This window comes from Ursus americanus, chromosome 4, assembly GCF_024610735.1.
Source record: "Ursus americanus isolate L20-20 chromosome 4, mUrsAme1.1.p, whole genome shotgun sequence".
NCBI lineage: Eukaryota > Metazoa > Chordata > Mammalia > Carnivora > Ursidae > Ursus > Ursus americanus.
In genome coordinates, this window is record NC_142130.1 from 34,823,766 (window position 1) to 34,850,908 (window position 27,143).

The 27,143-nt window shown below is 36.3% G+C and overlaps 1 protein-coding gene across 2 annotated transcripts in view; it reads right to left on the reverse strand.

The window, feature by feature from the left end:
• SEC22A (SEC22 homolog A, vesicle trafficking protein) overlaps window positions 1–27,143 on the reverse strand; it is a 69,146-nt gene that overhangs the window by 26,982 nt on the left and 15,021 nt on the right. For both annotated transcript variants that reach the window (XM_045812690.2, XM_045812688.2), the window contains 3 exons: window positions 22,461–22,624; window positions 21,123–21,317; window positions 1,199–1,314 (listed from right to left, as the gene is read on the reverse strand). In XM_045812690.2, the coding sequence (XP_045668646.1) occupies window positions 1,199–1,314; window positions 21,123–21,317; window positions 22,461–22,624 (475 nt within the window). The remainder of the gene's footprint in view (window positions 1–1,198; window positions 1,315–21,122; window positions 21,318–22,460; window positions 22,625–27,143) is intronic.

Sequence of the window (27,143 nt, forward strand, 5' to 3'; positions counted from 1 at the left end):
TTATTTATTAACTTTTCAGTCAGCTTTCTCCAAATTGCCTTTTTTCCTTTTTGGCAGGCTATCTAACTGGCTCAAAACTGAACTTCTGCTGAAATAAAGCTGACCTGGCTAGGGGACAGGGACAGGAACACCAAAGGACAGCAGCCAGCTGTCCTGTGCCTGAAAGGGAAGAGGGCTTTACCTGAGGGTTCAGGATGTTTGAAAAAAGAACTGAAAAGTCATGGGAAGCACCCCCTCCCCACTCAAGGGACAGCTCAGCTGCCTGGAACCTGTGATGTCCTCTGCTATTGCCGCCATACAGCTGATGACATTCAGACAGTGCTCAGAATGGTACTCTCAGAGCGTTCCCCAAATTAACAAGCAATTTTAAAAAAGAAAATAAGGTGTGTTAAGTGGGTTTTTATGAATGGTATTCTGAGCTTAATGATGACCAAAAACAGAGAAATAATTTACATGTAGAAGTATAAAAAAAAAATTTTTTTAGAGGAAGTGAACAGAAACAAAGGCAAGGAAAGCTGTCCAGTTTGAAATGTGCTAAACTTTAAGAAAGGAAGTTTCAAAAAGTTTACAAAAAGAGAAAAAGTTAGTATATTCTGATAGCCACAGTCTCTGGAAAAAACTGCACTGGAGAACAAAATAGTTGCAATATCTGAAAAAAAATAGTGGTTTCAGGTAGCCACCAACAAAAAGGAAAAAGAACAGATAAAGTGGAAATACACAGAAGTAGGACAAAAACCTGCCCATAAATGTGCCCTTTTTTCTTCCATTCCTCTCTATCCACTCAGATCCTTTTAGGTCCAGCTCACCCCTCCTCCACAAAGCCCCTTTCTCCTATCCTGACTTACACTGACTGCTCCTCTTCCGAACTCTACGTACTTGGCAATTATTCATGTGCTGCTTTTCCCCCTCCCAATTCAACTCTAGGTTCCGAGATAGCAGTGCTCATGTCAGACATACCTTGGTGTCTCCTGAATACCTATAAATAGTGCCTCCTGCAAGTAAATTAATAAATACGTGCTGAGTCAAAGAAGCCAACTAGAAGTCACTGTTCTTACAGGAAGGGGAGACTAGGGCAGGCATAAAGAACACAGAATCTGAGCATGCACCGTAAACTGTACTATGCCCAAATCAATTCAAATCGAGTTACAAGTAGAATCAACAGGCGCAGTCACCTGAAATTGCAAAAACAGTACAGTACCTGCAAAAGACTTTCTATGGCATGAAAACCTCGAATTAAATTCAGAGCTCCACATAAAAGACTGAGGATAAATGCCACAATCCCTGACAGAGTCGCTGGTTCCAGTCGCTGGTGAGCTGGAAAATAAAAGAAATGGTTAGAAATGAACACCACTATCGCAGGTCAATATCTACACTTAATGTAAAATGAAATTCATTGCTCAATTTAAATGGGTCAAACACAGATTAATCTTCATAGAGTTATTTATTAACATATTAGTAATTAAATTTTTTTTTTAAAGATTTTATTTATTTGACAGAGATAGAGACAGCCAGCGAGAGAGGGAACACAAGCAGGGGGAGTGGGAGAGGAAGAAGCAGGCTCATAGCGGAAGAGCCTGATGTGGGACTCGATCCCATAATGCCAGGACCACGCCCTGAGCCGAAGGCAGATGCTTAACCGCTGTGCCACCCAGGCGCCCCTAAATATTTTTTTAAAATGCAAAATGTCTGACATGATAGCTTCACTGCCCTGAACTCAAGTTCAATTAACTTCTTTTTCCCTACATTTTTAATAGACATCTAATGTGCACCTGGGGTATATAGGCTAAGGAGTGTTCACATCTGGCAGTGAATCATGTAAAAAAAGAACCTTACTGCCTAAATAGGTCTACCATTTGCAAGGAGTTGCAAATATTTGCAAAGGTGACTTTGCCTGAAAGATCACTGCATAATTCCTACTTTTTCTGAAAATGCTTAGATAACATTTTTAAGGACAAACATAGCTTACTTTTTCTAAGCAAAACTCTCCCTTATTTGGGTTCCAGGGCTATAAATATCATTGGCTGTAGGTGAAAGCTCCCATCTAATCACCAATCTGAACTTCACAATAGAATAGTCTTATAGCTATGAAGTTCCTGATCTCTGAAGACCACTTGAAGACCACTATATATGATAAAACAGTAGCTGAGGAAGTAAGTGACCACTTCAACTTCACAAATACATCCCCTTATCTGTCAGAGCTCCAGCAATGTAAGACATTTAGTTATACCACAGTTTCACTTTATCATTATCTTGGGCTTCATAGAATTAACAACTGAGTCTAAATGAAAATACAAAACTAAATACATAATCATCGAGACGTCAAAAAGGAGACAGAGGGAAAGGCAGGACAACAGAACTACAGTCAGATCATTTTATTTAAATCACTGAAGTGTAAAAGCCCTAACAATGAAGTTAATGAGGTGGAACATTAATATAAGGAAAGGCTTAAATCTTTGCAACTTATATTCAGCCATTACAGCAGAAAAGCTTCCCTAAACAGTACAGAGAAACACAAAACCCCGCGTATCACAAGAAAGTATTTGTTCCTCAAGTTCTGCAGAAGATGCTAAGATGGGAAACATTTTCTCGAGTTTTTTCTGTGCCCAAGCTGATTGCTGGGTCTCTCAATTTCCTTGAGATTTTAATATGAAAACAAAAAATTAAATATCTCTGTGAACTATTAATACCAAGTTTTATATCAGTAGAGGAAAAAAAACTTCACAATCTAAAAATCTATCCAACTAGTCTACCAATTAGTCATGTTTTGTATCTCCTCTCCACACCCTCTCAGTAGTAAGGGAAAACTGGCCTCTAATAAAAAGAAATCCTTAATATGAGCCTCAAGCATAAAACTACCTGCCAACTAAACAGATTACATAAATCGTACTTCTGAAGTATACAAGTTTACCTTACCAAAAAAAACAAATAATATTCTGTATTATAACTAAAAAATCTTAGCTGTTTATGGTCAAGTAAAGTATGGCCATTCTTGAATGGGAAAATATTACCATTTTAATGTGTTGATAAGTGTCTAAGAAATAAATAATATGACTATATAAATTAAATATTAAGTTTCTAATGTTTATCTCTTGGCCTTAGAGCACTCTCTTTATAATTATACCATTTGTTATTAAAATTATTTCAAAATGACCAGAAATATTTTTAAAAACATGAAAGCAAATGACAAGCCTCTTTTAACAAAGACAAGACATGTATTATGCTGAAGGACAGGCTGGAGCTGTGCCAAATCACTGTGGGAAAGAAATTCTGAAGTGGAGACCCACCCACTCCCACCCTCTCTCTCCCCCTAGGACCTGTGGGAATGGTTACCAAAAGAAAACTCCCATCTGCATACGACATGAGGATGATACTCCCTAAGGACAATTTCTCATGTTAACAACTGAACAAGATATTTAATCACATTTTAATGTATTATATGATATCTGCTACTTTCTATTTCAGTACAACAAATTTTAGATTCATTGTAATCCACAAATGCTTACTTCACACTTCAATTTGGCACCATGATAGGTACTATTAGGTATAGAGTGGATTTGGAACAATAACAAATGAGAAGCAATATAGAAAAGAAGTTACTGAATCCAAAACAGTATTACCTGGTCAGTTTTTGTTTTGTTTTGCTATTACTATCTTTCGCTACAATGCCTTTTCTTTAATTAGTCTCCTTGAGCCCAATAATGGCATTTTCGTGACAAAATTAAATTTTTTATGAACCAATAATTAATGGAAGTTTAGAAAAGTTCCTAAAGAAGTAAATCTCTTGGAACCAAAGTGCTATTGCTTATAGGGAATTAATATATTTACTTAGCAAATACCTTTTAGCATGATTCTAAGATGTGCTTTAGAAAATACAATAAATGATTTGCACAATCCGCCCTCAAGATACTTCTAGTCTTTTGAAGGGAAAAAAACAGATAAGCTTGTGAAAGTAATAAGCATTCTAAACTAAAAGAGTTAAGAAATTCTGAAGAGGAGGGGTGCTTGGGTGGCTCAGTTGGTTAAGTGTCTGTCTTGGGCTTCTTCGGCTCGGGTCATGATCCCAGTGTCCTGGGATCAAGCCCCGCATCCTGGGATCAAGCCCAGAATCGAGGTTCCCTCCTCAGCGGGTAATCTGCTTCCCCTTCCCCCACTCCCCCTGCTTGTGCTGTCAAATAAATAAATCTTAAAAAGAGAAAAAAAAAAAGAAAGAAAGAAATTCTGAAGAGGAAAGGTAACTAGGGGGAAGGAGGTGATACAGGAGTGGTAACAAAACCAGGGAAGATCTTTAAAAATGGTGCACAAATGGGAAAAACTGCATTTCTGCAGAGAAAAGAATATGAGCATGGAGGTGGAAATGAGACGCTATAGTGGCTGTTCTCAATGTACCAGGCACAAGTGCTTTTATACATGATCTCATGTCACCCCTCCAAGAACCTACTGCAGTAGGCATTATAATCATCCTTATTTTTTTCAGATGAAACTAAGGTTTAGGGAGATTAAGTAATTTGCCCAAAGTAAGTAAATGAACTGGGATTTAAACCCAGGTAGCCTGACACTAGAACTCATGTCCTTAACCACTTTACCACTGGGCATTGTTACTGCTTTTATTTAGCTTAAAAGGATGTTTATGAAGAGTAGGAAGAAATAAGGTCAGAAAAGGGGGTTGAAGCAAATTAAGAGACAGCTGGAAATACTAGGCTAAAAATTATGAACAAGTTAGACAATGGGGAAACACTGAAGAGCAAGAGACCAATATAATTAACACTATGCTTTTAAGGAATATTAATTTATCAATGGATTGTAAGGAGATTAAAAGAAGGAAGACAAATAATATTTTCTCAGTGCTTTCGTGGTAGGTACACTTTGTCCCACTTATCCTTCAAAATGTGGTACTTCATAAGGCAAGAAGACTAACTTCTTGGTGTCTGAATTTTTTCATCTGTCAGTGGAGGTTAAATAATTTGCTATGAGTCAGACATCTAGTAAGTGTCATCTTCACAATTAGCACTTGGGTCTACAAGACTGCAAAGCCCATGTTCTTTCTACAAGTCTTCCTTAAGGAGTCATTGCAAAAGACTGGCTGATATGAGGGCCTGAATTTGGACAGTGACAGCAGGAATGAAGAAGAAAGAGGTGAGTGATATTACAAGGGTTAAAACTCGTAGATGTGACAACTACTTAGATATGGGAAACAAAAGGGAAAAAAATTAAAGAAAATGTCAAGGTTTTAAAGTGTGGGTGATTGGAAAGTTAATGGTGCTACCAACAAAGCCACTGGAAGAAACTCAGGTTTGATCAGAATGGAGATATTTTATACATATCAAACTTGTAGTGATAACAAGGCATGTTTAACAAGCAACAGAAGAATGGAAGAGTAGCAGAGCTGTAGAAACAGATGAAGTTTATATCTGAAAGGAAGGGTTGGGATGAGATTACTAAGGGAAGAAGTAGGCCAAGGGCAAATCCTCGGCAAAGAGTACCTTTACAGAGAGGACAAGGAGTCAGGAAGACAGATTTAGGAGAACAAGAGGAGGAAAGAGCCTCAAAAGCCTAGGAAAGGGAGGCCTCCCGGAAGAAAGATATGGATAACAATGCCTGTGGACAGGCCAAAGACAGTCTGAACTCAAAACAAAAACAAAACAAAACAAAAATTAGGTTTATTGACTAAAAGATGGTTTTTTGACCCTTTATAAAACAGTTTCAGAAGCGTGAAGGCAAAATTCAGACTGTAAGAGGCCAAATAACTGTTGATGGTAAGACAGAGAAGCAGTAAGTGAATGCTACTGCCGTTAAAGAAAATCAGGATGACAGCCTGACAGATATACTAGGACTGAGAAATAATTCCTTTTCCCCTGTAATGCAGTGATGAAGGGAGATCTGAATACATTTATAGGTATAGTGAAAAAATTCAGTGAAGAGGAAATAGAAGAGTCAAGAGAAAGGGAAAATGATGAAAAAGAATACCGGAACAGTCATTAGGAAGATTCAAAATGATGGTACCATTTTTTTTTTTTTTTAAGATTTGATTTATTTATTTGACAGAGAGAGAGACAGCCAGCGAGAGAGGGAACATAGGCAGGGGGAGTGGGAGAGGAAGAAGCAGGCTCCCCGCAGAGGAGCCTGATGTGGGGCTCGATCCCAGGACTCCAGGATCACACCCTGAGCCAAAGGCAGACGCTTTACGACTGAGCCACCCAGGCGCCCCTGATGGTACCACTCTAACCTTCAAACGTCATTATACCACAGTGCCTGTGCTTTGAGCAAAAACGAAGTTCAGGAGGCACGGTCATTCAATGATGCCCCAAATATCTGGAGAAGCAGGTTTTAGAACATGCAGAGAAATTGCAGGTCAATTCCATTTAAATGAGCACAAATTATTACTAAATTATGACTGAGACTAATTGTATGGTATTAAAAACACACTGTTCTTTTCACCATGAGGCCCTTTCTTACATCATTACCTGTCAAAAGCCTGTATGTCCCTCAAGGCCCTAGGGCCTAAAAGTGGTACTTCCTATTTATCTCTATCTCTTTTAGAACATGTATCACATTCTAACTTGTATTTTACTTATTGGCATGTGTGTGGGGGGGAGAGAGAGAGAGAAGAGAGAAAGAGATATTAGGAAATTTATTTGCCTTGTGGGGCAACTGCCGAATACAGTACCATTCTCATCAACTGACAAACTGCCTAAAAAATTACACAAGAGGAAAAAAGACTAATTAGTGTTTATCCTAAAAATAAAGGTGTCAAAGAAACAGAAAAATGTATTGAATTTAGAGTTTTGTGAAGTTTTTTAAAATAAAAGAATATAAAATTAAAAAGATTAGCAACACTAAATGCTAGTGAGAACACAGAGCTACTGAAACTCTCATACACTGCTTGTAGAAATGTAAAATGGGGGGCGCCTGGGTGGCTCAGTCGTTAAGCGTCTGCCTTCGGCTCAGGGCGTGATCCCAGCGTTTTGGGATCGAGCCCCACATCAGCATCCTCTGCTGGGAGCCTACTTCTTCCTCTCCCACTCCCCCTGCTTGTGTTCCCTCTCTCACTGCCTGTCTCTCTCTCTCTGTCAAATAAATAAAAACTTAAAAAAAAAAAAAAGAAATGTAAAATGGCACAACTACTTTAGAAAACTGGCAATTTCTCAAGGAGTCAAACACGTACCTCACTTTTGATTTGGCAAATTCCACTGCTGATATTTACTCAAGAGAAATGAAAACATGTCAACAAAAGACAAATGTCTGCAGTAGCTTTTTAAACCAAAACTGGAAACAAGCTAATGTCCATCAGCAGAAGAACGGACAGACTGTGGCATGTTCACACAATGACTACTACTCAGCAATAAAAACGGCCAAACTACAAAGACCTACAACATATGACATTATACTAAAAGAAGCCGAACGCAAGAGTCACACTATATAATCTTGTTTATATAAAGTCATAGAACAAACAAAATTAAAAATAACTAGAGTGTAAAAGATTAGAACAATGGTTGGAGGCGGGGCAGAGACTGGGAAGAGACAAGAAAGAACTTCCTGGGGAGATGGAAATATTCTATATCATGATAGGGGTATGTATTAGGTTTTTTTTCCTTATATTCTGTATTTTGATGCTTTGATATCTTAGGTGCCTTGCTGACTCTAGAGGATGGCCCTTCCCAGGGCTATCTAATTTCTAGAGATAGCAAACAACTCCCCTGCAAGAGTGCTTTTCAAAAGCAAACCCCCTAATCCAAAGCCCACACTTTATCTCCTCTATGGCGCTCTCACACTCAGGGCCACTATCCTCCTACCTGAATCACCCCAGAGTCAGGTATCAGACAACTAAGGATAGCCTTATATCCCAAAGCCTGCTGTAAGTACTCAAGCTAGCCAATCTAAACCTGCTTACCCTGCTTCTCCAGCTCCTTCCTAGGGAAAACACAATAAAGGCTCTTGCTCACATTTTCTCCCACTCCTTTCCCTCCTGACCAACACCTGCACTTCCCCACATGGCCCTGGGTTGTGTAGCGTGCACCCTTCTCTTGGGATCTGAGTATAACAACCTTTTCAGTGGTAGCTGTCTCTTGATCTGTTGGCCTTGCCATACCTATAATAATAATAAAATCTATATTTTTTTAAAAAGAGTGGTTTATATAAATGTATCCATGTGTCTAAACCATATAGCAAAGATTTGTGCATTTCAATATATGCAAATTTCCTTTAAAAAAGAAAGAACCACAGGGGCGCCTGGGTGGCTTAGTTGATTAAGCGTCTGCCTTCGGCTCAGATCATGATCCCAGGATCCTGGGATCCTGAGCCCTGCATCAGGCTCCCTGCTCCATGGGGAGCCTGCTTCTCCCTCTCCTTCCCGTTTGTGCTCTATCTCGGTCTCTCAAATAAATAAAATCTTAAAAAATAAAAATAAAAAAGAACCACAAGTAAATTATCAAGTAGATGAGTGGCTAGTGGGTGGGGATACAGATGAAAGAAGAATGGCAAAATGTTTTTTGGTTTTTTTTTTTTTAAAGATTTTATTTATTTATGTGACAGAGAGAGAGGGAACACAAGCAGGGGGAGTGGGAGAGGGAGAAGCAGGCTTCCTGCTGAGCAGGGAGCCCGATGCTGGGCTCGATCCCAGAACGCTGGGATCATGACCTGAGCTGAAGGCAGACGCTTAACCGACTGAGCCACCCAGGCACCCCAAGAATGGCAAAATGTTGATATAGTTATTATAACTGGGTGACAGGTACATAAAAGTTCATTATACTACTGTTTACTCTGTTCTTTTTTAAAAGTTCTCCATGATAAAATGTTTTAAAAAGAAAACAAAAAGGGCAAAAGTAGGATGTAGTGTTTAACTTAACATATTGACCCCTATGATGGACAGCAGAACATTTGTAGACTTTAGAAAATTGTAGAAAAAATTCATGTTAGACTGTGGCGGGAGGGGTCAAAAGGTCAGGAAAAGTCAAGAAACCAAAAGTAAGATACTCTAACAGAAAAAAGGCCTGAAAAGTAATGTCTGTCAAGTAACTCTTACCAGATTCCAAAATAAAGTAAATAATTTTATTTAGGAAAACATACTTAAACTCAGAGACTATAGAATATTACCCAGGCTTCATCTGGATTAAAAGAAAATTTTATGTTAATATTAAAATAAGCTCTAATTGTGAATTACTTTAAAAACCTTTCTTTCTTAAAACTTCTTTCTCTTTCTTAAAACAATTATCAAATCCCAGATTTCCCCCCATTTTCCCAGTGTCTGCTGTCTGGTGATCCAGGATACCACTGCAGACCACAGGTCAGAGTGGGGACTTGCTGAAGTCAAACAATACATGAACTTTCTAACAGAATTTTCTCTTGGTAGGTCAAGTTAGATGAACCCCTACCCCAAATTAAAGATTAATTTTCTAGATCCTGAGTGTGTACATTAATGGACGATAATTCTGGCAGCAACACTGACTGCCAGACCTATGGAATTAGAACTACAGAGAAGGAAAGGCCAATGGAAGCCATGGAGCTTCCCCCACCCAAACATCATCAAAATATTAATCCCTAAGGTAAACGCACAAATCAGTGTCACCATCCAAGGCTTATTAAAATATGCACAGATAGTGATTCCTACTACACATCCATTTAATTCTCCAACTTAAGGCTCCAAAATGAGAGTGTCTTAGAGGACGACAACAGATTACTGTGGGTTCCAACTACACATACTTTTCCAGATGCAGTCTCCACATGAAACAATCAATTAATTCCATGACATGTAGGTACTCATTTGCTAACACTTTCTTCTTTACCCTAATAAACAGAGAAAATCAGAAGCATTTTGCTTTTATCTGATAAAGATAGCAGTACATAGAGGCACCTGGGTGGCTCAGTTGGTTAAGCAGCCAACTCTTGATTTTGGCTCGTCATGATCTCTGGGTTGTGAGACTGAGCCCTACATCAGGCTCCACACTGAGCATGGACTCTGCTTGGGATTCTCTCTCCCTCTCCCCTCCCCCCAGCACTCACTCGAGCTCCCCAAAAAAAAAGAGAGACAGAGAGACAGAGAGGGCAGTACATTTACTATATTGTCACAAGATTTTATCAACTCTAAGCCAGACATTAGTCTATAGCAGGGGTTGGCAAACTATGACCCACAGGCCAAATCCAACCCACAACCTATTTTTGTAAATAGAGCTTTACTGCAACACAGCCTTACCTATTCTTTTACACATTATCTATGGTTGTTTTTATACCATACCAGCAGAGTGAAGTAGTTGCAACAGAGACCATATAGCCTATAAAAGCTAAAATATTGCTATCTGGACATTTACAGAAAATGTTTGCTGACTCTTGGCCTACAAGGACCCAACACGTCATGGAACATTATAGTGATCCACTTTGTTGATAACCTCATGCTGACAGGATCTGGAGAACAGACAGTAGATACCTTGGGATGATACATGTATGCCAGTGTGGAAAATAATAACAAAATTATAGGAGCCTACACCTCAGTCAAGTTTCTGGTGGTTAATGGTCTAGAGTATATTGAATGTAAAGATCAAGTTGCACCTTGCAACCCATACCACTAAGAAAAGATATGCTGCTGAGTAGGCCTTTCTAGATTTCAAAAGCAACATTATAAGACTTGGGTATACTGATCCAACATGTTTACTGAATAGCAATGGCTGAAGAGGGCCAAAGCAACGGAAAGATCGAGACTGCATTACAGGACACTTTGCCACTCAGCCCTTACGGCTCACAGATCTAATGGTGTTCAAAATATCTGTGGAAGATAGAGATAATGTTCTGAGTCTGTAGCAAATTTGGAAAGAAGAATCATAAAAGAGGCTCCTGGGTTTTGATGCAATGACATGGTCCTTAGGCAAAAAGAAAAATGTTTTCATTTTAAGAACTAGTTCCTGGCTTGCTTGTTGGCCGTGGCAGAAACTAGTGGCCCTACCATGAAATATCAGGTATATACTATAAACCCTAAAGCACCCATAAAAACAAACAAATGAAATGAAGAGATATAAGTCAACCAAAAATAGAAAATGGATCAAAAAATAATTTAAAGGAAAGCAGAAAAAGAGAGAAAGGTGACTAAAAACAGATGGGATAAAAAGAAAACAAACAGCCATGATGGTAGGTCTAAACCCAACCATATCAGGGCACCTAACTGGCTAGTCAGTGAAACATGCGACTCTTGGGGTTGTGGTTTCAAGCCCCATGAGGAGGTGTCGAGATTACTTAAAAATAAAATCTTAAAAAAAAAAAAAAAAAAAAAAACCAACCACATTAATAATCACGTTAAATGTAAGTGGCCTAAACACCTAAATAAAAGGGCAGATATTGTCAAATTGGATTTTTTCCCAACAGACTCAACTAAGTAATACCTAAAAGCAACCATTCTAAGTAGACACAGAAAGGCTAAAAGAAAAAAGACAGAAAAAGATACACCATTCCAATACTACTTAAAGAAGTTAGAGTGGCTATATTAATAAAGTATATTGCAGAACTAAGAATATTACTAGGTATAAAGAAGGTCATTTCAAAGTGACAAAGAAGTCCATGCACCAAAGAACAATTCTAAATATTTAACAAGCTTTAAAATATATAAAATAAAAACTGACAGACCTAAAAGGAGAAAGATATAATTTCATAAATACAGTCAGTGTTCAACACCACTTTCTCAATAATTGAGAGTCGACAGAAAATCAGAAAGGATATGAAAGATTTGAACAATATCAACCAACTTGATCTAAATGACATCTATAGAACTCCACCCTACAATAATAGAATACACATTCTTTTCAACACAGAACACAGGAAAAATGGCTAAGATAGAACATACTCTGGGAGAGTAAAACAAGTCTCAATACATTTAAAAGGATTAGAATCATACAAAATCTGGCATCTGACTTCATGGAGTTAAGAAATCAGGAAATGAAAGATATCTGGAAAAATCTCTAACTACTTAAAACTATATAACACATTTCTAAATAACTGATGGATCACAAAAGAAACCAAAATGGAAATTAAAAAGCATTTTAAACAGTATGAATGTGAAAATACAATATGTTAAAATTAATGTAGCTACAGCAATATTTAGAGGGAAATATATACTACTAAATGCCTATTTAAAAAGATCTCAAATAAAAAATAACCTCCACCTTTTTTTTTAAATAACCTCAACTTCTGCCTTAAGAATCTAGAAAAAGAGCAAAGTTTAAGTGAGCAGAAAACAGCAAATAATAAAGATCGGATCATAAATCAATGAAATAAAAAACAAAAACAATAAAAAGTCAATGAAACCAAAAGCTGGTTCTTTAAGAAAATCAATAAAAACGCTAAGCTATAATAAAAATGATCGGAAGAAAAATGCAAAAGACAAAAATTTCCAATATCAGAAATGAGAATGGTTGTATCACTACAATTCTACAGATATCAAGGGGATAAAAGAATATTATGCCAAAAAATTCACTAACTTAGGCGAGATGAAGATATTCATTCAAAAAAACAAACTACTAAAACTCACTCAAGAAACAGATAACTTCTATGAGAAACAAACTGAGGGCCTCAGAGGGGAGGGGGGTGGGGGAATGGGATAGGCTGGTGATGGGTAGTAAGGAGGGCACGTATTGCATGGTGCACTGGGTGTTATACACAACTAATGACTCATCGAGCCTTACATCGGAAACCAGGGATGTACTGTATGGTGACTAACATAATATAATAAAAAATCATTAAAAAAAAAAAAGAATAAAACCAATAGTAACATAAAAAAAAAAAAAAAAGAAACAGATAACTTGAACATCCATCAAAGAAATTCGTTTGTAGTTAAAAACCTTTCCTCAAAGAAAACCAGAGGCTCAAAAGGCTTCACCGTACTGAACAAAGAAGAAATAAAAATTCTACAGAAACATTTCCAAAAAATTGAAGAAAAGGGAATATCTCCCAATTTATTCTGAGGCCAATGTTATCCTGATAGCGAAACCAGACAAAAACATTCAAAAAAGGAAAACTACAAACCAGTTACCACATGAAAACATACATATCCAAATAAAATTTCAACAAACTGAATCTCACAATATACAAAAAGGATATTATGACCAAAAGAAAAAGTAGCTCCAAACATTAAGCTTATCTCCATAGGCCTCCACCCTCTTCTGTACTCCAGTAAGTTTTAGTAATCTTGTTGGATATCCAAAGACTTCAGGAAGATTATATTTTAAATTAAATTCTGTATATTAGACCTACATATTCTTTTTTTTTTAGACCTACATATTCTATAGAATATATACATTCCATTCAGCTTTCCTACATGTATTTTGTGGAACTATTGGTCTGAACTGCCTACTCTGTCACTACTGGATGTAGAAGTCTTCAAAGTAATAACTCATTTATTACTGATTTTAAAAATTGAGATATAATCTGAATACAATAAAATTCGTCCTTTAAAAGTATGTAATTCAGGGGCGTCTGGGGGGGCGCAATTGGTTAAGCATCCGACTCTTGATTTCAGCTCAGGCCGTGATCTCAGGATTGTGAGATCAAGCCCCACATTGGGCTCTGTACTGGGCATGGAGCCTGCTTAAGATTCTCTCTCTACTCAACAATGAATCATGGAACGCTACATCAAAAACTAAGGATGGTGACTAACATAATAAAAAATTAAAAAAAAAAAAAAGATTCTCTCTCTCCTTCTCCCTCTGCCCTGCCCCTACTTGGAAGTGCACGGGTGCTCTCTCTAAAAATAAAAGTATGTAATTCACAAGTTTTTAGTATTTACAGAATTGTGCAATCATTATCTAATTCCACAATCTTCATCACCTCAGAAAGAAATCTCATAATCATTAATAGTCACTGCCCAGTTCCCTGTACCCCTCCAGCTCCCTGTACCCCTCCCTGTACCCCAACCATTAAGCTACTATCTGTCTCTATGGATTTGCCTATTCTGGACATTTTGTATAAAGGAAACTATAAATATATGGCCTTTTGTATCTGGCTTCTCTCATTTCGCATAATGTTTTTAAGATTCATCCATGTTGTATCATGCATCAATACTTCATTCCTTTTTTACTCCTTAATATTCTGTTTGCATGCATACACCATATTTTGTTTATTCATTCATCAGATAATGGACGTTTGGGTTATTTCAACTTTTTGGCTTCTATGAATAATAGTGCTATAAATATTCATATACACATTTTTATTTCAGACTTATATTTTCAACTCTCTGCGGTATGTACCCAGGAGTAGAATTGTGAGGTCATGTGGTAACTCTATATTTACCTTTTTGAGGAACTTCCAAAGTATTTTCCAAAGCAATCCACCATTTTGCAACCCTACCAACATTACAGGAGGGTTCCAATTTCTCCATATCCTTGCTAATCCTTGCTACTATGTTTTAAAACTAAAGCCATCCTAGTGGGTGTGAAGTGGTATCTCCTTATCATTTTGCTTTCTATTTCACTATGACTAATAATGTGGAACATCTTTTCATGTGTTAATTAGCCAGTTGCACATTTTCTTTGTTCAAGTATATATTCAAATCCTGTTCTCATTTTAAAATTGGATTATTATCTCTTTATTGTTATTGTTGTGTTACTTATATATTCTGGACACAACTCTCTTAGCAAATATATGATTTGTCTGTGGATTATCTCCAATTTATTGATAGTGTCTGTAGAAGAATAAAATTTTTAACTTTGGGGGCATCTGGGTGGCTCAGTCAGTTAAGCATTAAGCATCTTCATGTCAACTCAGTTCTTGATCTCAGGGTTATGATTTCAAGCCCTGCATTGGGCAGCTCCACACTGACCATGAAGCCTACTTAAAAAAAACTTTTTCAAAACTTTGATGAAGCCCACCTTTTTTCTTTTTTCACTGTGCTTTTGGCATCAAATCTAAAAAACCACTGCCCATTACAAAGTCCCAAAGATTTACATCTATGGTTTCTTCTAAGAGTTGTATAGATTTAGTGGTTAAATTTAGGTCTTTGATCCATTTTTAGTTTTTAAAAATTTTATGAGGTAGGGGTCCAACTTCATTCTTTTGCATGTGGACATCCACTTGCCCCAGCATCATTTGTTGAAAAGTCTATTCTTTCACCACTGTCTTGGCATCCCTATTAAAAATTAATTGACTGTAAAGTAAGGGTTCATGTCTGTTTGGAAGTGTTAATCCTCCAATTTTATTCTTTTTCAAGATTATTTTGACTATTTTTGGTCCCTTGTATTTCCAAATGAATTTTAGGATCAGCTTGTCAATTTCTGCCGAAAAGAGAGCTAAAATTTTCATAGAGATTTTACTGATTCTACATATCAACTGGAGAAGTACAGCCAGTATTAACAATATTGTCTTCTAATCTATGAACATGGGACCACTTTCCACTAACTTAGGTTTTTTAAAATTTCTGTATTTTGTAGTTTTCATTGTAAGAAATTTTCTTTCTTTTAAATTGCAAACAATACAAAGTATAATCTGTTTTGTTTCAGCCAGTAGTTGCTAGGATTTTCTTAATTTCATTTTCAGATTGTTCATTACTAGTATGTAGAACATAACTGATTTTCGTATATTGATCTTGTATCCCGCAACCTTGCTAAAGTCATTGATTTTAATAGTTTTTTTAGTGGAATCTTTAGGATTTTCTATATTCAAGATCGTATCATATATGAAATTATTTTATTTCTCCCTTTGCAATCAGATGCTTTTTTTTTTTTCCTCTTCCTTGCTTAACTGCCCTGTCTAGAATCTCAAATACTATGTTGAATAGAACTAGTGAGGGGCACCTGGGTGGTGCCAGTCAGTTAAGCATCTGATTCTGGGTTTCAGTTTGGGTCTGACCTCGGAGTCGTGAGATCAAGCCCAATTTCGGGCTTCACACTCAGCATGGAGTCTGCTTGAGTTTCTTTCTCCCTTTGCCCCCCACTAACACTCACTTACACTCTCTCAAATAAATAAATCTTAAAAGAAAAAAAAAAAAAAAAGAACTACCAAGAGCAGACATCCTTGTCTTGTTCCCCATCTTAGGAGAAAGCATCAGTCTTTCACCATTACATCTGAGTTTAGCTGTGGGTTTTTTGCAGATGCCTTTTATCAGGTTGAACAAGTTTTTTCTATTCCTAGTTTGTTGAGTATTTTTAATAATGAAAGACTGTTACTTTTTATTTTTATTTTTTTTTAAGATTTTATTTATTTATTTGACAGAGATAGCCAGTGAGAGAGGGAACACAAGCAGGGGGAGTGGGAGAGGAAGAAGCAGGCTCACAGCAGAGGAGCCTGATGTGGGGCTCGATCCCACAACGCAGGCATCACGCCCTGAGCCGAAGGCAAACGCCCAACCGTTGTGCCACCCAGGCACCCCTAGACTGTTACTTTTTAAAATGCTTTTTCTTCATTTACTGAGATGACCATATGATTTTGTTTTTTATTCTATTGATATTATGTATATTTATTGATTTTCAGATATTAAACCAACCCTACATTGCTAGATTAATCCCATTTGGTCATGGTATATAGTAATTTTTATGTGACTGGATTTGGTTTGCTGGAATTTTTTGGAGGACTTCTGTCCATATTTATAAGAGATATTATTAATCTCTAGTTTTCTTGTGATGTCTTTATCTAGTTTTGGATTAGGATAATACCGGCCTTAAAGAATGGGTTGAAAAGTGTTCCCTCTCTTCTGTTTTTTTTGGAATAGTTTCTAAAGAATTGCTTAATTCTTAAATTGGTAAAATTCTCCAGTGAAGCCATTTCAACCTAGGGTTTTGTCAGTGGTTCCTTTTCCTTTTCTCCCTTTCTTTCTTTCTTTTTTAAATATTTCCTTTCTGGAATTTTATTTTTTATTTTTTTAAGATTTTTTTTTTTTTTTTTAATTTGACAGAGAGAGAGAGTGTGTACACACAAGCAGGGGGAGCAGCAGAGGTAGAGGTAGAAGCAGGCTCCCTCTGAGCAGGGAGCCTGATGTGGGGCTTGATCCCAGGACCCCGGATCATGACCTGAGCCAAAGGCAGACACTTAAATGACTGAGCCACCCAGGCGCCCCAGTAGTTTCTTATTAGTAATTAAACCCTATTCTTGGATACAGTTTATTCAGATTATTTATTTCTTCTTGAGTCAGTTTTAGTAGTTTGTGTATTTCTAAGAATATGCCCGTTTCATGAAAGTTGTCTGATCCACTGGCATACAATTGTTCACAGTGTTCCTTTAAAATCCTTTATTTTGTAAGATCAGTAGAAATGTCCTTTCATTTCTGATTCTAGTAATTTCTTTTTTCTTGGTCAATCTAGCTAAAGGCTTGTTAATTTTATCTTTTCAAAGAACTAGTCTTTGGTTTTATTGATTTTTCTCTATTCTTCTATTTTCTATTTCGTTTTCATTTCTGCCCTAATCTTAATTATTTCCTTCCTCCCCTTTATTTGCTTTTTTTCCTAGTATCTTTAGGCAGATGGTTAAAGTATTCATTTGAGATCTTCCTTTTAAAAAAAATATAGGTATTTATAGCAATAAAATTTCCTCTAAGTACAACTTTAGCTACATTTCAGATTTTGTTATACAGTGTCTTCATCTTCATTCATCTCCAATTATAAATTCCCCTTTTGATTTCTTCTTTGGCCCATTTATTATTTAGGAGTGTACTGTTTAATTTCCATACATTTATGAGCTTCCCAAATTCCTCTGTTATTAATTTCTAATTTCATTCCACTGTAGTTACAGAATATACTTTGTATTATTCTTAGCCTGTTAAATTTACGAAGTTTTTGTCTTTTAATGGCTTAGCATAAAATCTATCCTGGAGGAGAATGTTCCATGTACACTTAAGAATATATTCTCTAGGGGCGCCTGGGTGGCACAGCGGTTAAAGCATCTTCCTTCGGCTCAGGGCGTGATCCCGGCGTTACGGGATCGAGCCCCACATCAGGCTCCTCGGCTATGAGCCTGTTTCTTCCTCTCCCACTCCCCCTGCTTGTGTTCCCTCTCTCACTGGCTGTCTCTATCTCTGTCAAATAAATAAATAAAATCTTAAAAAAAAAAAGAATATATTCTCTAATGTTGAATGGGATATTCTGTAGTTGTTAGATCTAGTTGGTTTATGGCATTGTTCAAATCTTCTGTTTCCTTGTTTATCTTCTGCCTAGTTCTATCCATTATTCGAAGTTGGGTGTTAAGTCTTCAACCATTACTGTTTAATTGTCTATGCCTCCCTTCATTTCTGGCAGATTTTGCTTCATGTATTTGGGAGCTCTGTTGTTAAATGCACCTATGTTTATAATTCTTACACGTTAATCATAGACTTTTTACCATTATAAAATGTCCTCTTTGTCTCTAGTAGCAATTTTTGTCCTAAAACCCACTTTGTCTAATATCAAAAAGCCACTCTACCTCTCTTTTGGTTGCTACTTGCATTATGGGTTTTTTTAAATTCCTTTTACTTTCAATCTATTTCTACCTTTTGATTTTTTAATCCACTTTTATAATGTCCAACTTTTGACTGGAATGTTTCATCCATTCACATTTTTAAATCCAATCTCATTAATTATTTACAGAGCAGATTTACCAATGCCACTTTACTTATTTCTATATGTCTCATGCCCTTTTTTGCTGTATTTCTCCTTTACTCTATCATCGCATTAAGTGAATGTTTTATACTGCAGGACTTTAATTTCTTTAATGATTTTCACTATTTGTCAAGTGATTTGCTTAGTGGCTACTCTAGGACTTACCATGTACATCTTTTCAGAAATAGCTTCATATTTATACTAACTTAATTCCAATGAGCTATAGAAACATTACTCCTATAGAGCTCTATTGCTTTTCTTCCCTTTTTGTGGTATTGTTGTATACAAATTACATTTATAAACATTACAAACCCCAAAATACATTGTTAAAATTATTACTTTTCATAATTTTATGTCTTTTAGAGAAGCTAAGAGGACAGCAATTATATTTTTATAAGCTTTATTAATATTAATTCTTATTACTTCTGGCTTTCTCCATTTGTTTCTATGGATTCAAATTACCATCTGGAGTCATTTCTTTAGCCCAATGCAGTTTTGCTTCCATCCACCTCCTTTGTGCTGTTATGAAAAATATATCTTACATTTCTACATGTTATAGGCCCAACAATACATTAGTTTTATACACTTGCTTTTTATCAGTCAACCAAAACAGAGAAGAAGAAAAATGACTGTCTTATAATTACCTTTCCTGTTGCTCTTTGATTTTTTTGGTATGGATTCAAATTACTGTCTAGATCACTTGTCAGCCTAAAGAACTTCCTTTAGTATTTCTTGTAAGATGAGCCTGTCAGGAACAATTCTCTCAGCTTCTGCTAATCTACAAATGTCTTTATTTCACCTTGTTTTTGAAAGATAGCTTTGCTGATAGTTTTTTCTTTCTTTGAGCATTTTGAACCTGTTGTCTCACTGCCTTCTGATTTCCACTGTTTCTGTTGAGAAGTCACCTGTTAATCTTATTGGGGTTCCCTTATAAGCAACAAGTTGTTTTTCTCTCGCTGGTTTCAAGATTTTCCCACTGTCTTGGTCTTTCAGAATTTTTAATATGATTCATCTATTTGTGGATCTCTTGCATGGTTATTTGGAACTCACTGAGCTTCCTGGAGGAGTAATGTTTTTGAGTAAATTTGGAAACCTTTCAGCCATTATTTCTTCAAATACTTTTTCTGCTCCTTTCGTTCTCTCCTCTCCTTCTGGTTCTCCTATCATGCATATGTTGGTGTGCTTAAGTGCTCCACATTTTCCTGAGGTTCTCTTCATTTTTCTTCTTTTTTCTCTGTTCTTTGGGTTACATAATCTCTATTGATCTAGCTTCAAGTCTGCTAACTTTTGCTTCTGTCAGTTCAAATCTACTGCTGAGCCCCACCAGTAAATTTTTTATTTCAGGTATACTGTTCAATTCCAGAAGTTCTATCTTTTTCCTCTTCTTTACAATTTCTATTTCTTTATTGATATTGTCTATTTGATACATCGTCATATCTTCCTTACTTCTTTAATCATGGTTTCCTTTAGTTCTCTGAACATATAGTTATAATGGCTACTTCAAAGTCTTTGTTAAATCTGACATCTGATCACTCTCAAAGGCAATTTCTATTGCTTGCTTTTCCCCCTAGTATGTGGATTACACTTTCCTCTTCCTCTGCATGTCTTGTATTTTTTTGTTGGAAATTGGACATTTTAGAAAACATATTAAAACAACTATGAGCACTGATCTGCCCCCTCTCTCCTGGGGCTGGTTATTGGTATTTGCCTGTTTTTGTGTTTGTTTCTTGATTGACTGGATTATTTTACTAAAATTTGCATCACCTTTTCTCCCATAATCTGAATTAATCAATCCAAGAAATGTTGTGTTCAGTCCTGAATGCCTCATTTGAAGAATACTAACAAACTAAAGCACACACAGAAGCAACTTCCAGGATGGGGAGGGTTTCAAAATGTCACAGAAAAGGCTAAGGAAACTGATTATATCTAAAGTCAATCTGAGTAATAGGATAGAAAAGACACAGAGTTGCTGATTTCAAAGTTCTGAAGTGCTATTCTGGCATAGCTGAAGAGCAGAGAAAAAGTCACAGAACTTAGACAAACAAGTTGGTAATACATGGGATTTTTTAAACAAGCAACTCAACAATGGCATATGCTACCTTATACGATAATGAGGCTTCCATTTTTAAGCAGAAGTTTTCTATCTGTCACAACTGTTGAATATGGTATTTCTTGTTTGAGAGGGTAGGTTTGGTAGATAATCCCATTTTCTGTGATAATCAAGAAACCTGGCCTTGAATGTAGCCATTCTGACATAATGCAAAGCACTTCACATGTACATAAATATATATTACAAATAAACTATTATTCACCTCTTGAAAACAAATTATAAAGAAATATTTAAGAAACAATTAAGAAAAATTATTAAATATTTCCCTAGCAAAGAGTTCCTTTGAGACTGCTATTTAAAAGTATTTTCCTGATTTAGTCACATATCTGGTGGATTACTGTATAAACCATTGGGAGAATTACTTTAAATTTCTATAATCTCTCACGTACTTCTGTTAAAATATTAGAATAAAGTAATTCCTTTACAAGAGTTACTCAGTTCTTACAAAAGTCTTTTTTAATGAAATAAATGAAACTCACCAGAAGAAATCTTACCAGAACCTTTATAGTCAACAGAAAATGCAGATGTGACTCCATTGGCCGACCCCAGTTCACACATGGAAATTTGATAAGGGGGCCTCAGCTTGATTTCCATCTGCATGTCAGACAGATTTATCTTTGTTGAAAGAGACCTGGGATTATTATATCGCTGCTTGGTCCTCTGAATGAAATTATCTATGTAAAATAAAAAATAAATTTCCTTGCAGTCATTTGTTAATTAAATAATTTGAGAGTGTGACATTTATGGAATAAATTCTGCAGATCAACTGTTTAATTTGTTGTCCAAAACTATTCAATTTGCTGTGGAATATTCAAATATTATTTGTGTTTAATAGTTAATATATCATGGAGTCATCAGTGTTTCACTCTAGAAATTATATTCTAGAAATAATTATAAATAAAATAAAGATTTAACACTACATGACTGTGAGATATTTTCTATTATATTCACTTCAAGGAATTACTTTAAATTTTTACAAACCCCCCCAAAACAGCTTTAATTTTAAACCAAAGTCTTCGTTTTTATAGGGATTCATTTCTCATAAAATATCAAGTCTCTCTGTATTTACCAATTATAAGACATAAGAACATATACTGTAAATTGCATGTTCTTATAAACCTGTTTTTTTATTGCTTACACCATTAGAATGTATGTTTTAAACAACAAATTTAATGAAATCAATAAAAGACATTTTTCTAAATATCTTCCAATTTTACTTTCATTATTTACAACTTGGTTTTTCTTTTTTCTCCTAGTACACCAGGAGTCAAGCAAACTAATGCCCAGAGGCCAAATTGAGCCTGCTGATTGCTTATGTAAATAAAGTTTTATTGGAATATAACTATACTCATTCATTTATGTATTGCCTATGGCTGCTTTCAAGCCACAATGGCAGGGATGAGTAGTTGTGACAGAGACCATATGGTCCTTAAAGCTTAAAATATGTACTATCTGGTACTTTCCAGCAAATGTTTGCCAACCTCCGTTCTACATTAAGCAGACTATAAAAGATTATCACATAAACACAGAACTCTGAATCTCTGGCTTATAAATTTCTCATTGAGAAACTGTCCTCTGGGATTGATTCTTTGTGCCAATAATCACAATCCCCTCCGCAGCCCAAACACATTTTTTTTCAAATAGGCACCTAAATGAAGAAGTTGCTATAATTTTTAGACCATTTGTCAAATTATTCTATCAAAAGCAAGGTAGCAGAATTTTCTGAGTTTTTCCCCTGGCCCCCAGTATTATATGAAAAATCGCTTATGACTGGATGGAGACAGGATAATGAAAAGGAAAAAAAATCAGGCCCTTACCAAATTCAATGAAACAGTATGGTCTGACAGCAGTATTTGTCTTCATCATGTTATAAGTAGTAATGAACTCCTTCTGAAGCTCATCCAGGAAAGAGAAGGCCAGAACATTTGGGTAATTTTCAGTGCACAACATCATGTAGCTCACTCCCAGAGAGCTAATAAAACTATAGTGTAAGAAACATTGGTTTTAAAATTTCAAATTAAACCAAGGTAACTCGTTGCTTCAAAAGACTGGTTCTATACACCATAAACTGCTGCTACAGTGGCAATGATGATATTAACGTTTATTATATATTCCAGCAAAAAAAATTAAAGAAACCAAATATAATACTACTTTCAGTTGCAGTTAAAAACAGTAGACAAAAAAAATAGAATGTACCTACAGATGGACACACACTATAATTCTAACACTTCAGTTATTTATCACGGGGTAGAAATCAGGGGAAAGTATATAAAAATATGTAAGAGTTAGATAGCTTAACATTTAACTATCCAACCTAGTGGGGCTTAATCCTGTTTGAATCAAGAACTCTTCAGAGAGTCTGATTAAAGTTATGGACACTCTCCTCAGAAAACTGTCCAGACACAAACCTGGCACACAATTTCAGGTTGGTCACTGACCTCCTGATGTCACCCACTGATTTTGGAATCAAATCCTCTACTTCACATAATAATGAGTTATGAACCACTGGTGAAATGAGATAATTTAGGAGTTTATAACAACAACAAATAAAATAAATGGGGTAGAAAGGCGAACTTGTGCTTACAGCAGAATGCTGAGCCCAGACTGGTAAATGTGTAGGTAGTGACAGAACTGGAAAAAAATCAGCATTTTGCAACCAACATAGTAAAGACTGGATCAAGCAAGGACAATCAATGAACAGTGAATCCAGGTGGAACTTCTGGCGAGGAACAGGACATTTTGCATGGTTTTAAAATGTCTTCCCATGGATTACTTATTTGTTGCAAGGGGACAATATTTATTATACAGCAGAAACTAAACAACATCTTGGCTGAGTACTCTAACATTACTATTGAGGAGTAGATGGACTTCTGTGCCTTCAGCTGTGATATCCTCAGAAAGACATAACAGCTACATAGTAGTCCAGCCAAGAATGCATAATCTGAATCTAATCATGAAAGAAATCGAAACGATCAACGTTCTATTTTAAAAAGGGGGAGCTATATTCTTTCAAAATCTCCATGTCGTAAAAAAGAAATAAAGGCTGTGTAAATGTTTCTGACCAAAGGAAGCTAAAGAGACACAACTAAATGCAATACCTAAAACCCTAGTCTGGATCCTGTGCCAGAAAGGGGGAAAATGCTATAAAGGACATCCCTGGGGCAACTGACAAAAATGGAAAACAGGCAGTAGATTAAAGTAGGATATCAATAATTTTAGAGCTGATAACTGTACCATAGTTAAGAGAATATCCTTAATCTTAGAAAATACACTTCAAAGTACCAAGGAATAAAGGGGCATGGTATTTTAAGTTTCTCTCAAATGATTCAGAAAAAATAAATCAGGACAGAGAGGTAGACAGATAAAAACAATATACTAAATGGGGTAAAATGTTAACAAAAGATGAATCTGGAAATAGTTGTTATGTATATCATTCTTATTTATACAATTTTTCTCTAAGTTTGAAATTATTTCTAAATAACAAGTTAAAAATTTTTTAAACTTCTACTTTAAGCACTAAAATGTTCAAATTAGCTATGTTCTCTTGAAAAAAAAAAAAAAAAAAAAAAAAAAACTTCTACAGTGTATCACCCCCTACAATAAGCAGAGAATGGGACGCAATTGACCCCTACTTAGTGACTCATCTCAACGTTCTCTTAATAGAACTGTCAGTGTGGCTCCTCTGGATCGGGCGCAGCAAACAGAGCATAAAGGTTATCGTCTCCCGCTCCCGTGAACGACACTGCTCACCTATCACAGCAATCTTTACTGAACAAACCCGGATGCAAACTGGAGTCCCCCTCCCCTCTTTTTTCTCTAATAATGTAGAAGAAAAATTAATTATTTTAAATTTAATATATAGAATACATTCACATGGTTCAAATTTTAAAACAATGAAAAATGAAATACAGTAAAGTGTCTTATCACTACCTCCACCCAAAGATACCCAATTCTCTGTCCCTCAAGCAACTCATGTTGTTATTTTTTTTAAGATTTTTTTTAAAGTAGGGGCTCCTGGGTGGCTCAGTCGTTAAGCGTCTGCCTTCGGCTCAAGGCGTGATCCCGGTGTTCTGGGATCGAGCCCCACATCAGGCTCCTCCACTGGGAGCCTGCTTCTTCCTCTCCCACTCCCCCTGCTTGTGTTCCCTCTCTCACTGGCTGTCTCTCTCTGTGTCAAACAAATAAATAAAATCTTAAAAAAAAAAAAAAAAGATTTTTTTTAAGTTATCTCCACACCCAACGTGGAACTTGAACCTACAACCCCAAGATTAAGAGCCATACACTCCACCAAGCCAGCCAGGCACCCCAACTCATGTTATTACTAAATTCTTATGTATCCTTCAGTAAGAGTTCATGCATCCCTCCCTCCCTCCCTTCTTTCTATTTCTTTCTTAAAAGACCATCCAATGCAGCCAAATAATATGGGGTTGGCACCAATTAATCACCTATTATTAATGGTGTGGAGTATACTACTGGAAAAATTGTGCCGGTTCTATAGCTGTCCCCATCTCTACCATGCTCCAATTCTGACCTACCTAATCCTACTCATCCTTCTTGGACTTAAAGTTCCTCCCAGAGCACACAGTCTAAATTGATCCCATCCTGGGACACCTGGATGGCTTAGTCCATTGAGCATCAGACTCATGATTTTGGCTCAGGTCATCATCTCATGGGTTGTGGAATCAAGCCCCACACTGGGCTCCACAATCAGTGGGGAGTCTGCTTGAGATTCTCTCTCCCACTGCCCCTCCCCCCTTGCTCACTCTCTAAAATAAATAAATTCTAAAAGAAATAAAATAAAAATAAATTGATCCCATTCCTATGGTTGTTATATCATAGTAGCTGTTATTTTTCATGTAACTAACCCAATTTGTAATTACATATTTATATGTTTATTTGTTGTATTGACTTTCACTAGTATCTGTGCTCCATAGGTGCAGAGATAATTTCTATAGGACTCATCACTGCATTCTTAGCAACTAGAATGTTTGGTGTTAGTACACAATAAGTGCTCAATAAATTAGTGAATAAATGAGTACAAAGATAATATCATTCATTCACTTATTTATATACTAATTTATTGAGTATATTGTGTACATATAATTGTACAGCCCAGCAGTATCTACACAAAGTATCTACATAAAGCAGAAGTTCAATAAATACTTGACTAAATTTTACAGAACAGAATACAACTTTACCTCCTCTTCCAGAAGGCTTTAGGGTTCAGGTCAGTGAGTTTTCAACATGCCTCTACTTTAAAGACAGAGATGTTCTCAGATACCATGTAGAATTACTCACCTATAGATGTCTATACATATATGTTAGATATGTCTACTGTCTTTTTATCACGGACATTACTAATCCTCATACATCTTTTCTCCACTTTGAGCACAATTCTTAAATTACCATTGTTTTCTTCCTACTTTGCTCTACTTCCTTTTTATTTCCCTTCTACTCCTTGGTGTTGGTACCAATGGGCCAAGGAATTTATCCAACTTCATTACATCTTTGGTTCCTCCCCTAGCACACACACCAGGAACTTCTTCAGGGCCTTCCCTGAAGTATGTCTTCAACAGGTAAGTTTGACAGAAGTTCAAACTCCAGATAAGGGGTATTTACCCCTTTCAATCGCGTCATTAAAAAGCTAATTCTATCATGTATCCAAGCAGGCCATACCTCAAGTGATCTCTAAGATCCAATAAAATAAGTGGTTTTAAACATTAAGCATTTTCTGGTATGTGATTTTATTTATGAACGGTCAAAGAAATTTTACACATCACCAATTAAACACTGACATTATTAGGACAATTGTAGCCTGCTGTACCAAACTAAATAATTAGTGAAAGCAATGATCTTCCCCACAGCAAATAACAAAGCACCTAGCATATGTCTAGCATTCTACTCTGTAGGCTCTAGTTTCAAAGACAAAATCTCTGCCTGCCAGGCAACCTGCAATACAGTGCTGGAAATGCACTTAAAACAACAATATACAAAACAAGAAACAACACTGCATTTTTGTAGCATGCTGAATGACAATGTATATGGCAAACTATTAATAAATTGAAATAGTAATAATTAACATTTGCATTACATATAATGGTACATTCTACAATTGTACCATCACACAGAAAATCTGTCTACCCTCTGTAGCCTCATTTGCCCAGCTAGCTTTCATGAGTAAAGAAAAGTTCTCCGGTAGGACAGGCCTTCTCTGTTAAAATTGCTAAGTATAAGAAAAATATTATTTTTTAAAAATTTATATATATATATATATTTATATTTTATTTTATTTTATTTTTTAAGTAATCTCTACACCCAACATGGGGTGTCAAACTCAGAGCCCCGAGATCTGAGATCAAGAGTTGCATGCTCGGGGCGCCTGGGTGGCACAGCGGTTAAGCGTCTGCCTTCTGCTCAGGGCGTGATCCCAGCGTTACGGGATCGAGCCCCACGTCAGGCTCCTCCACTTTGAGCCTGCTTCTTCCTCTCCCACTCCCCCT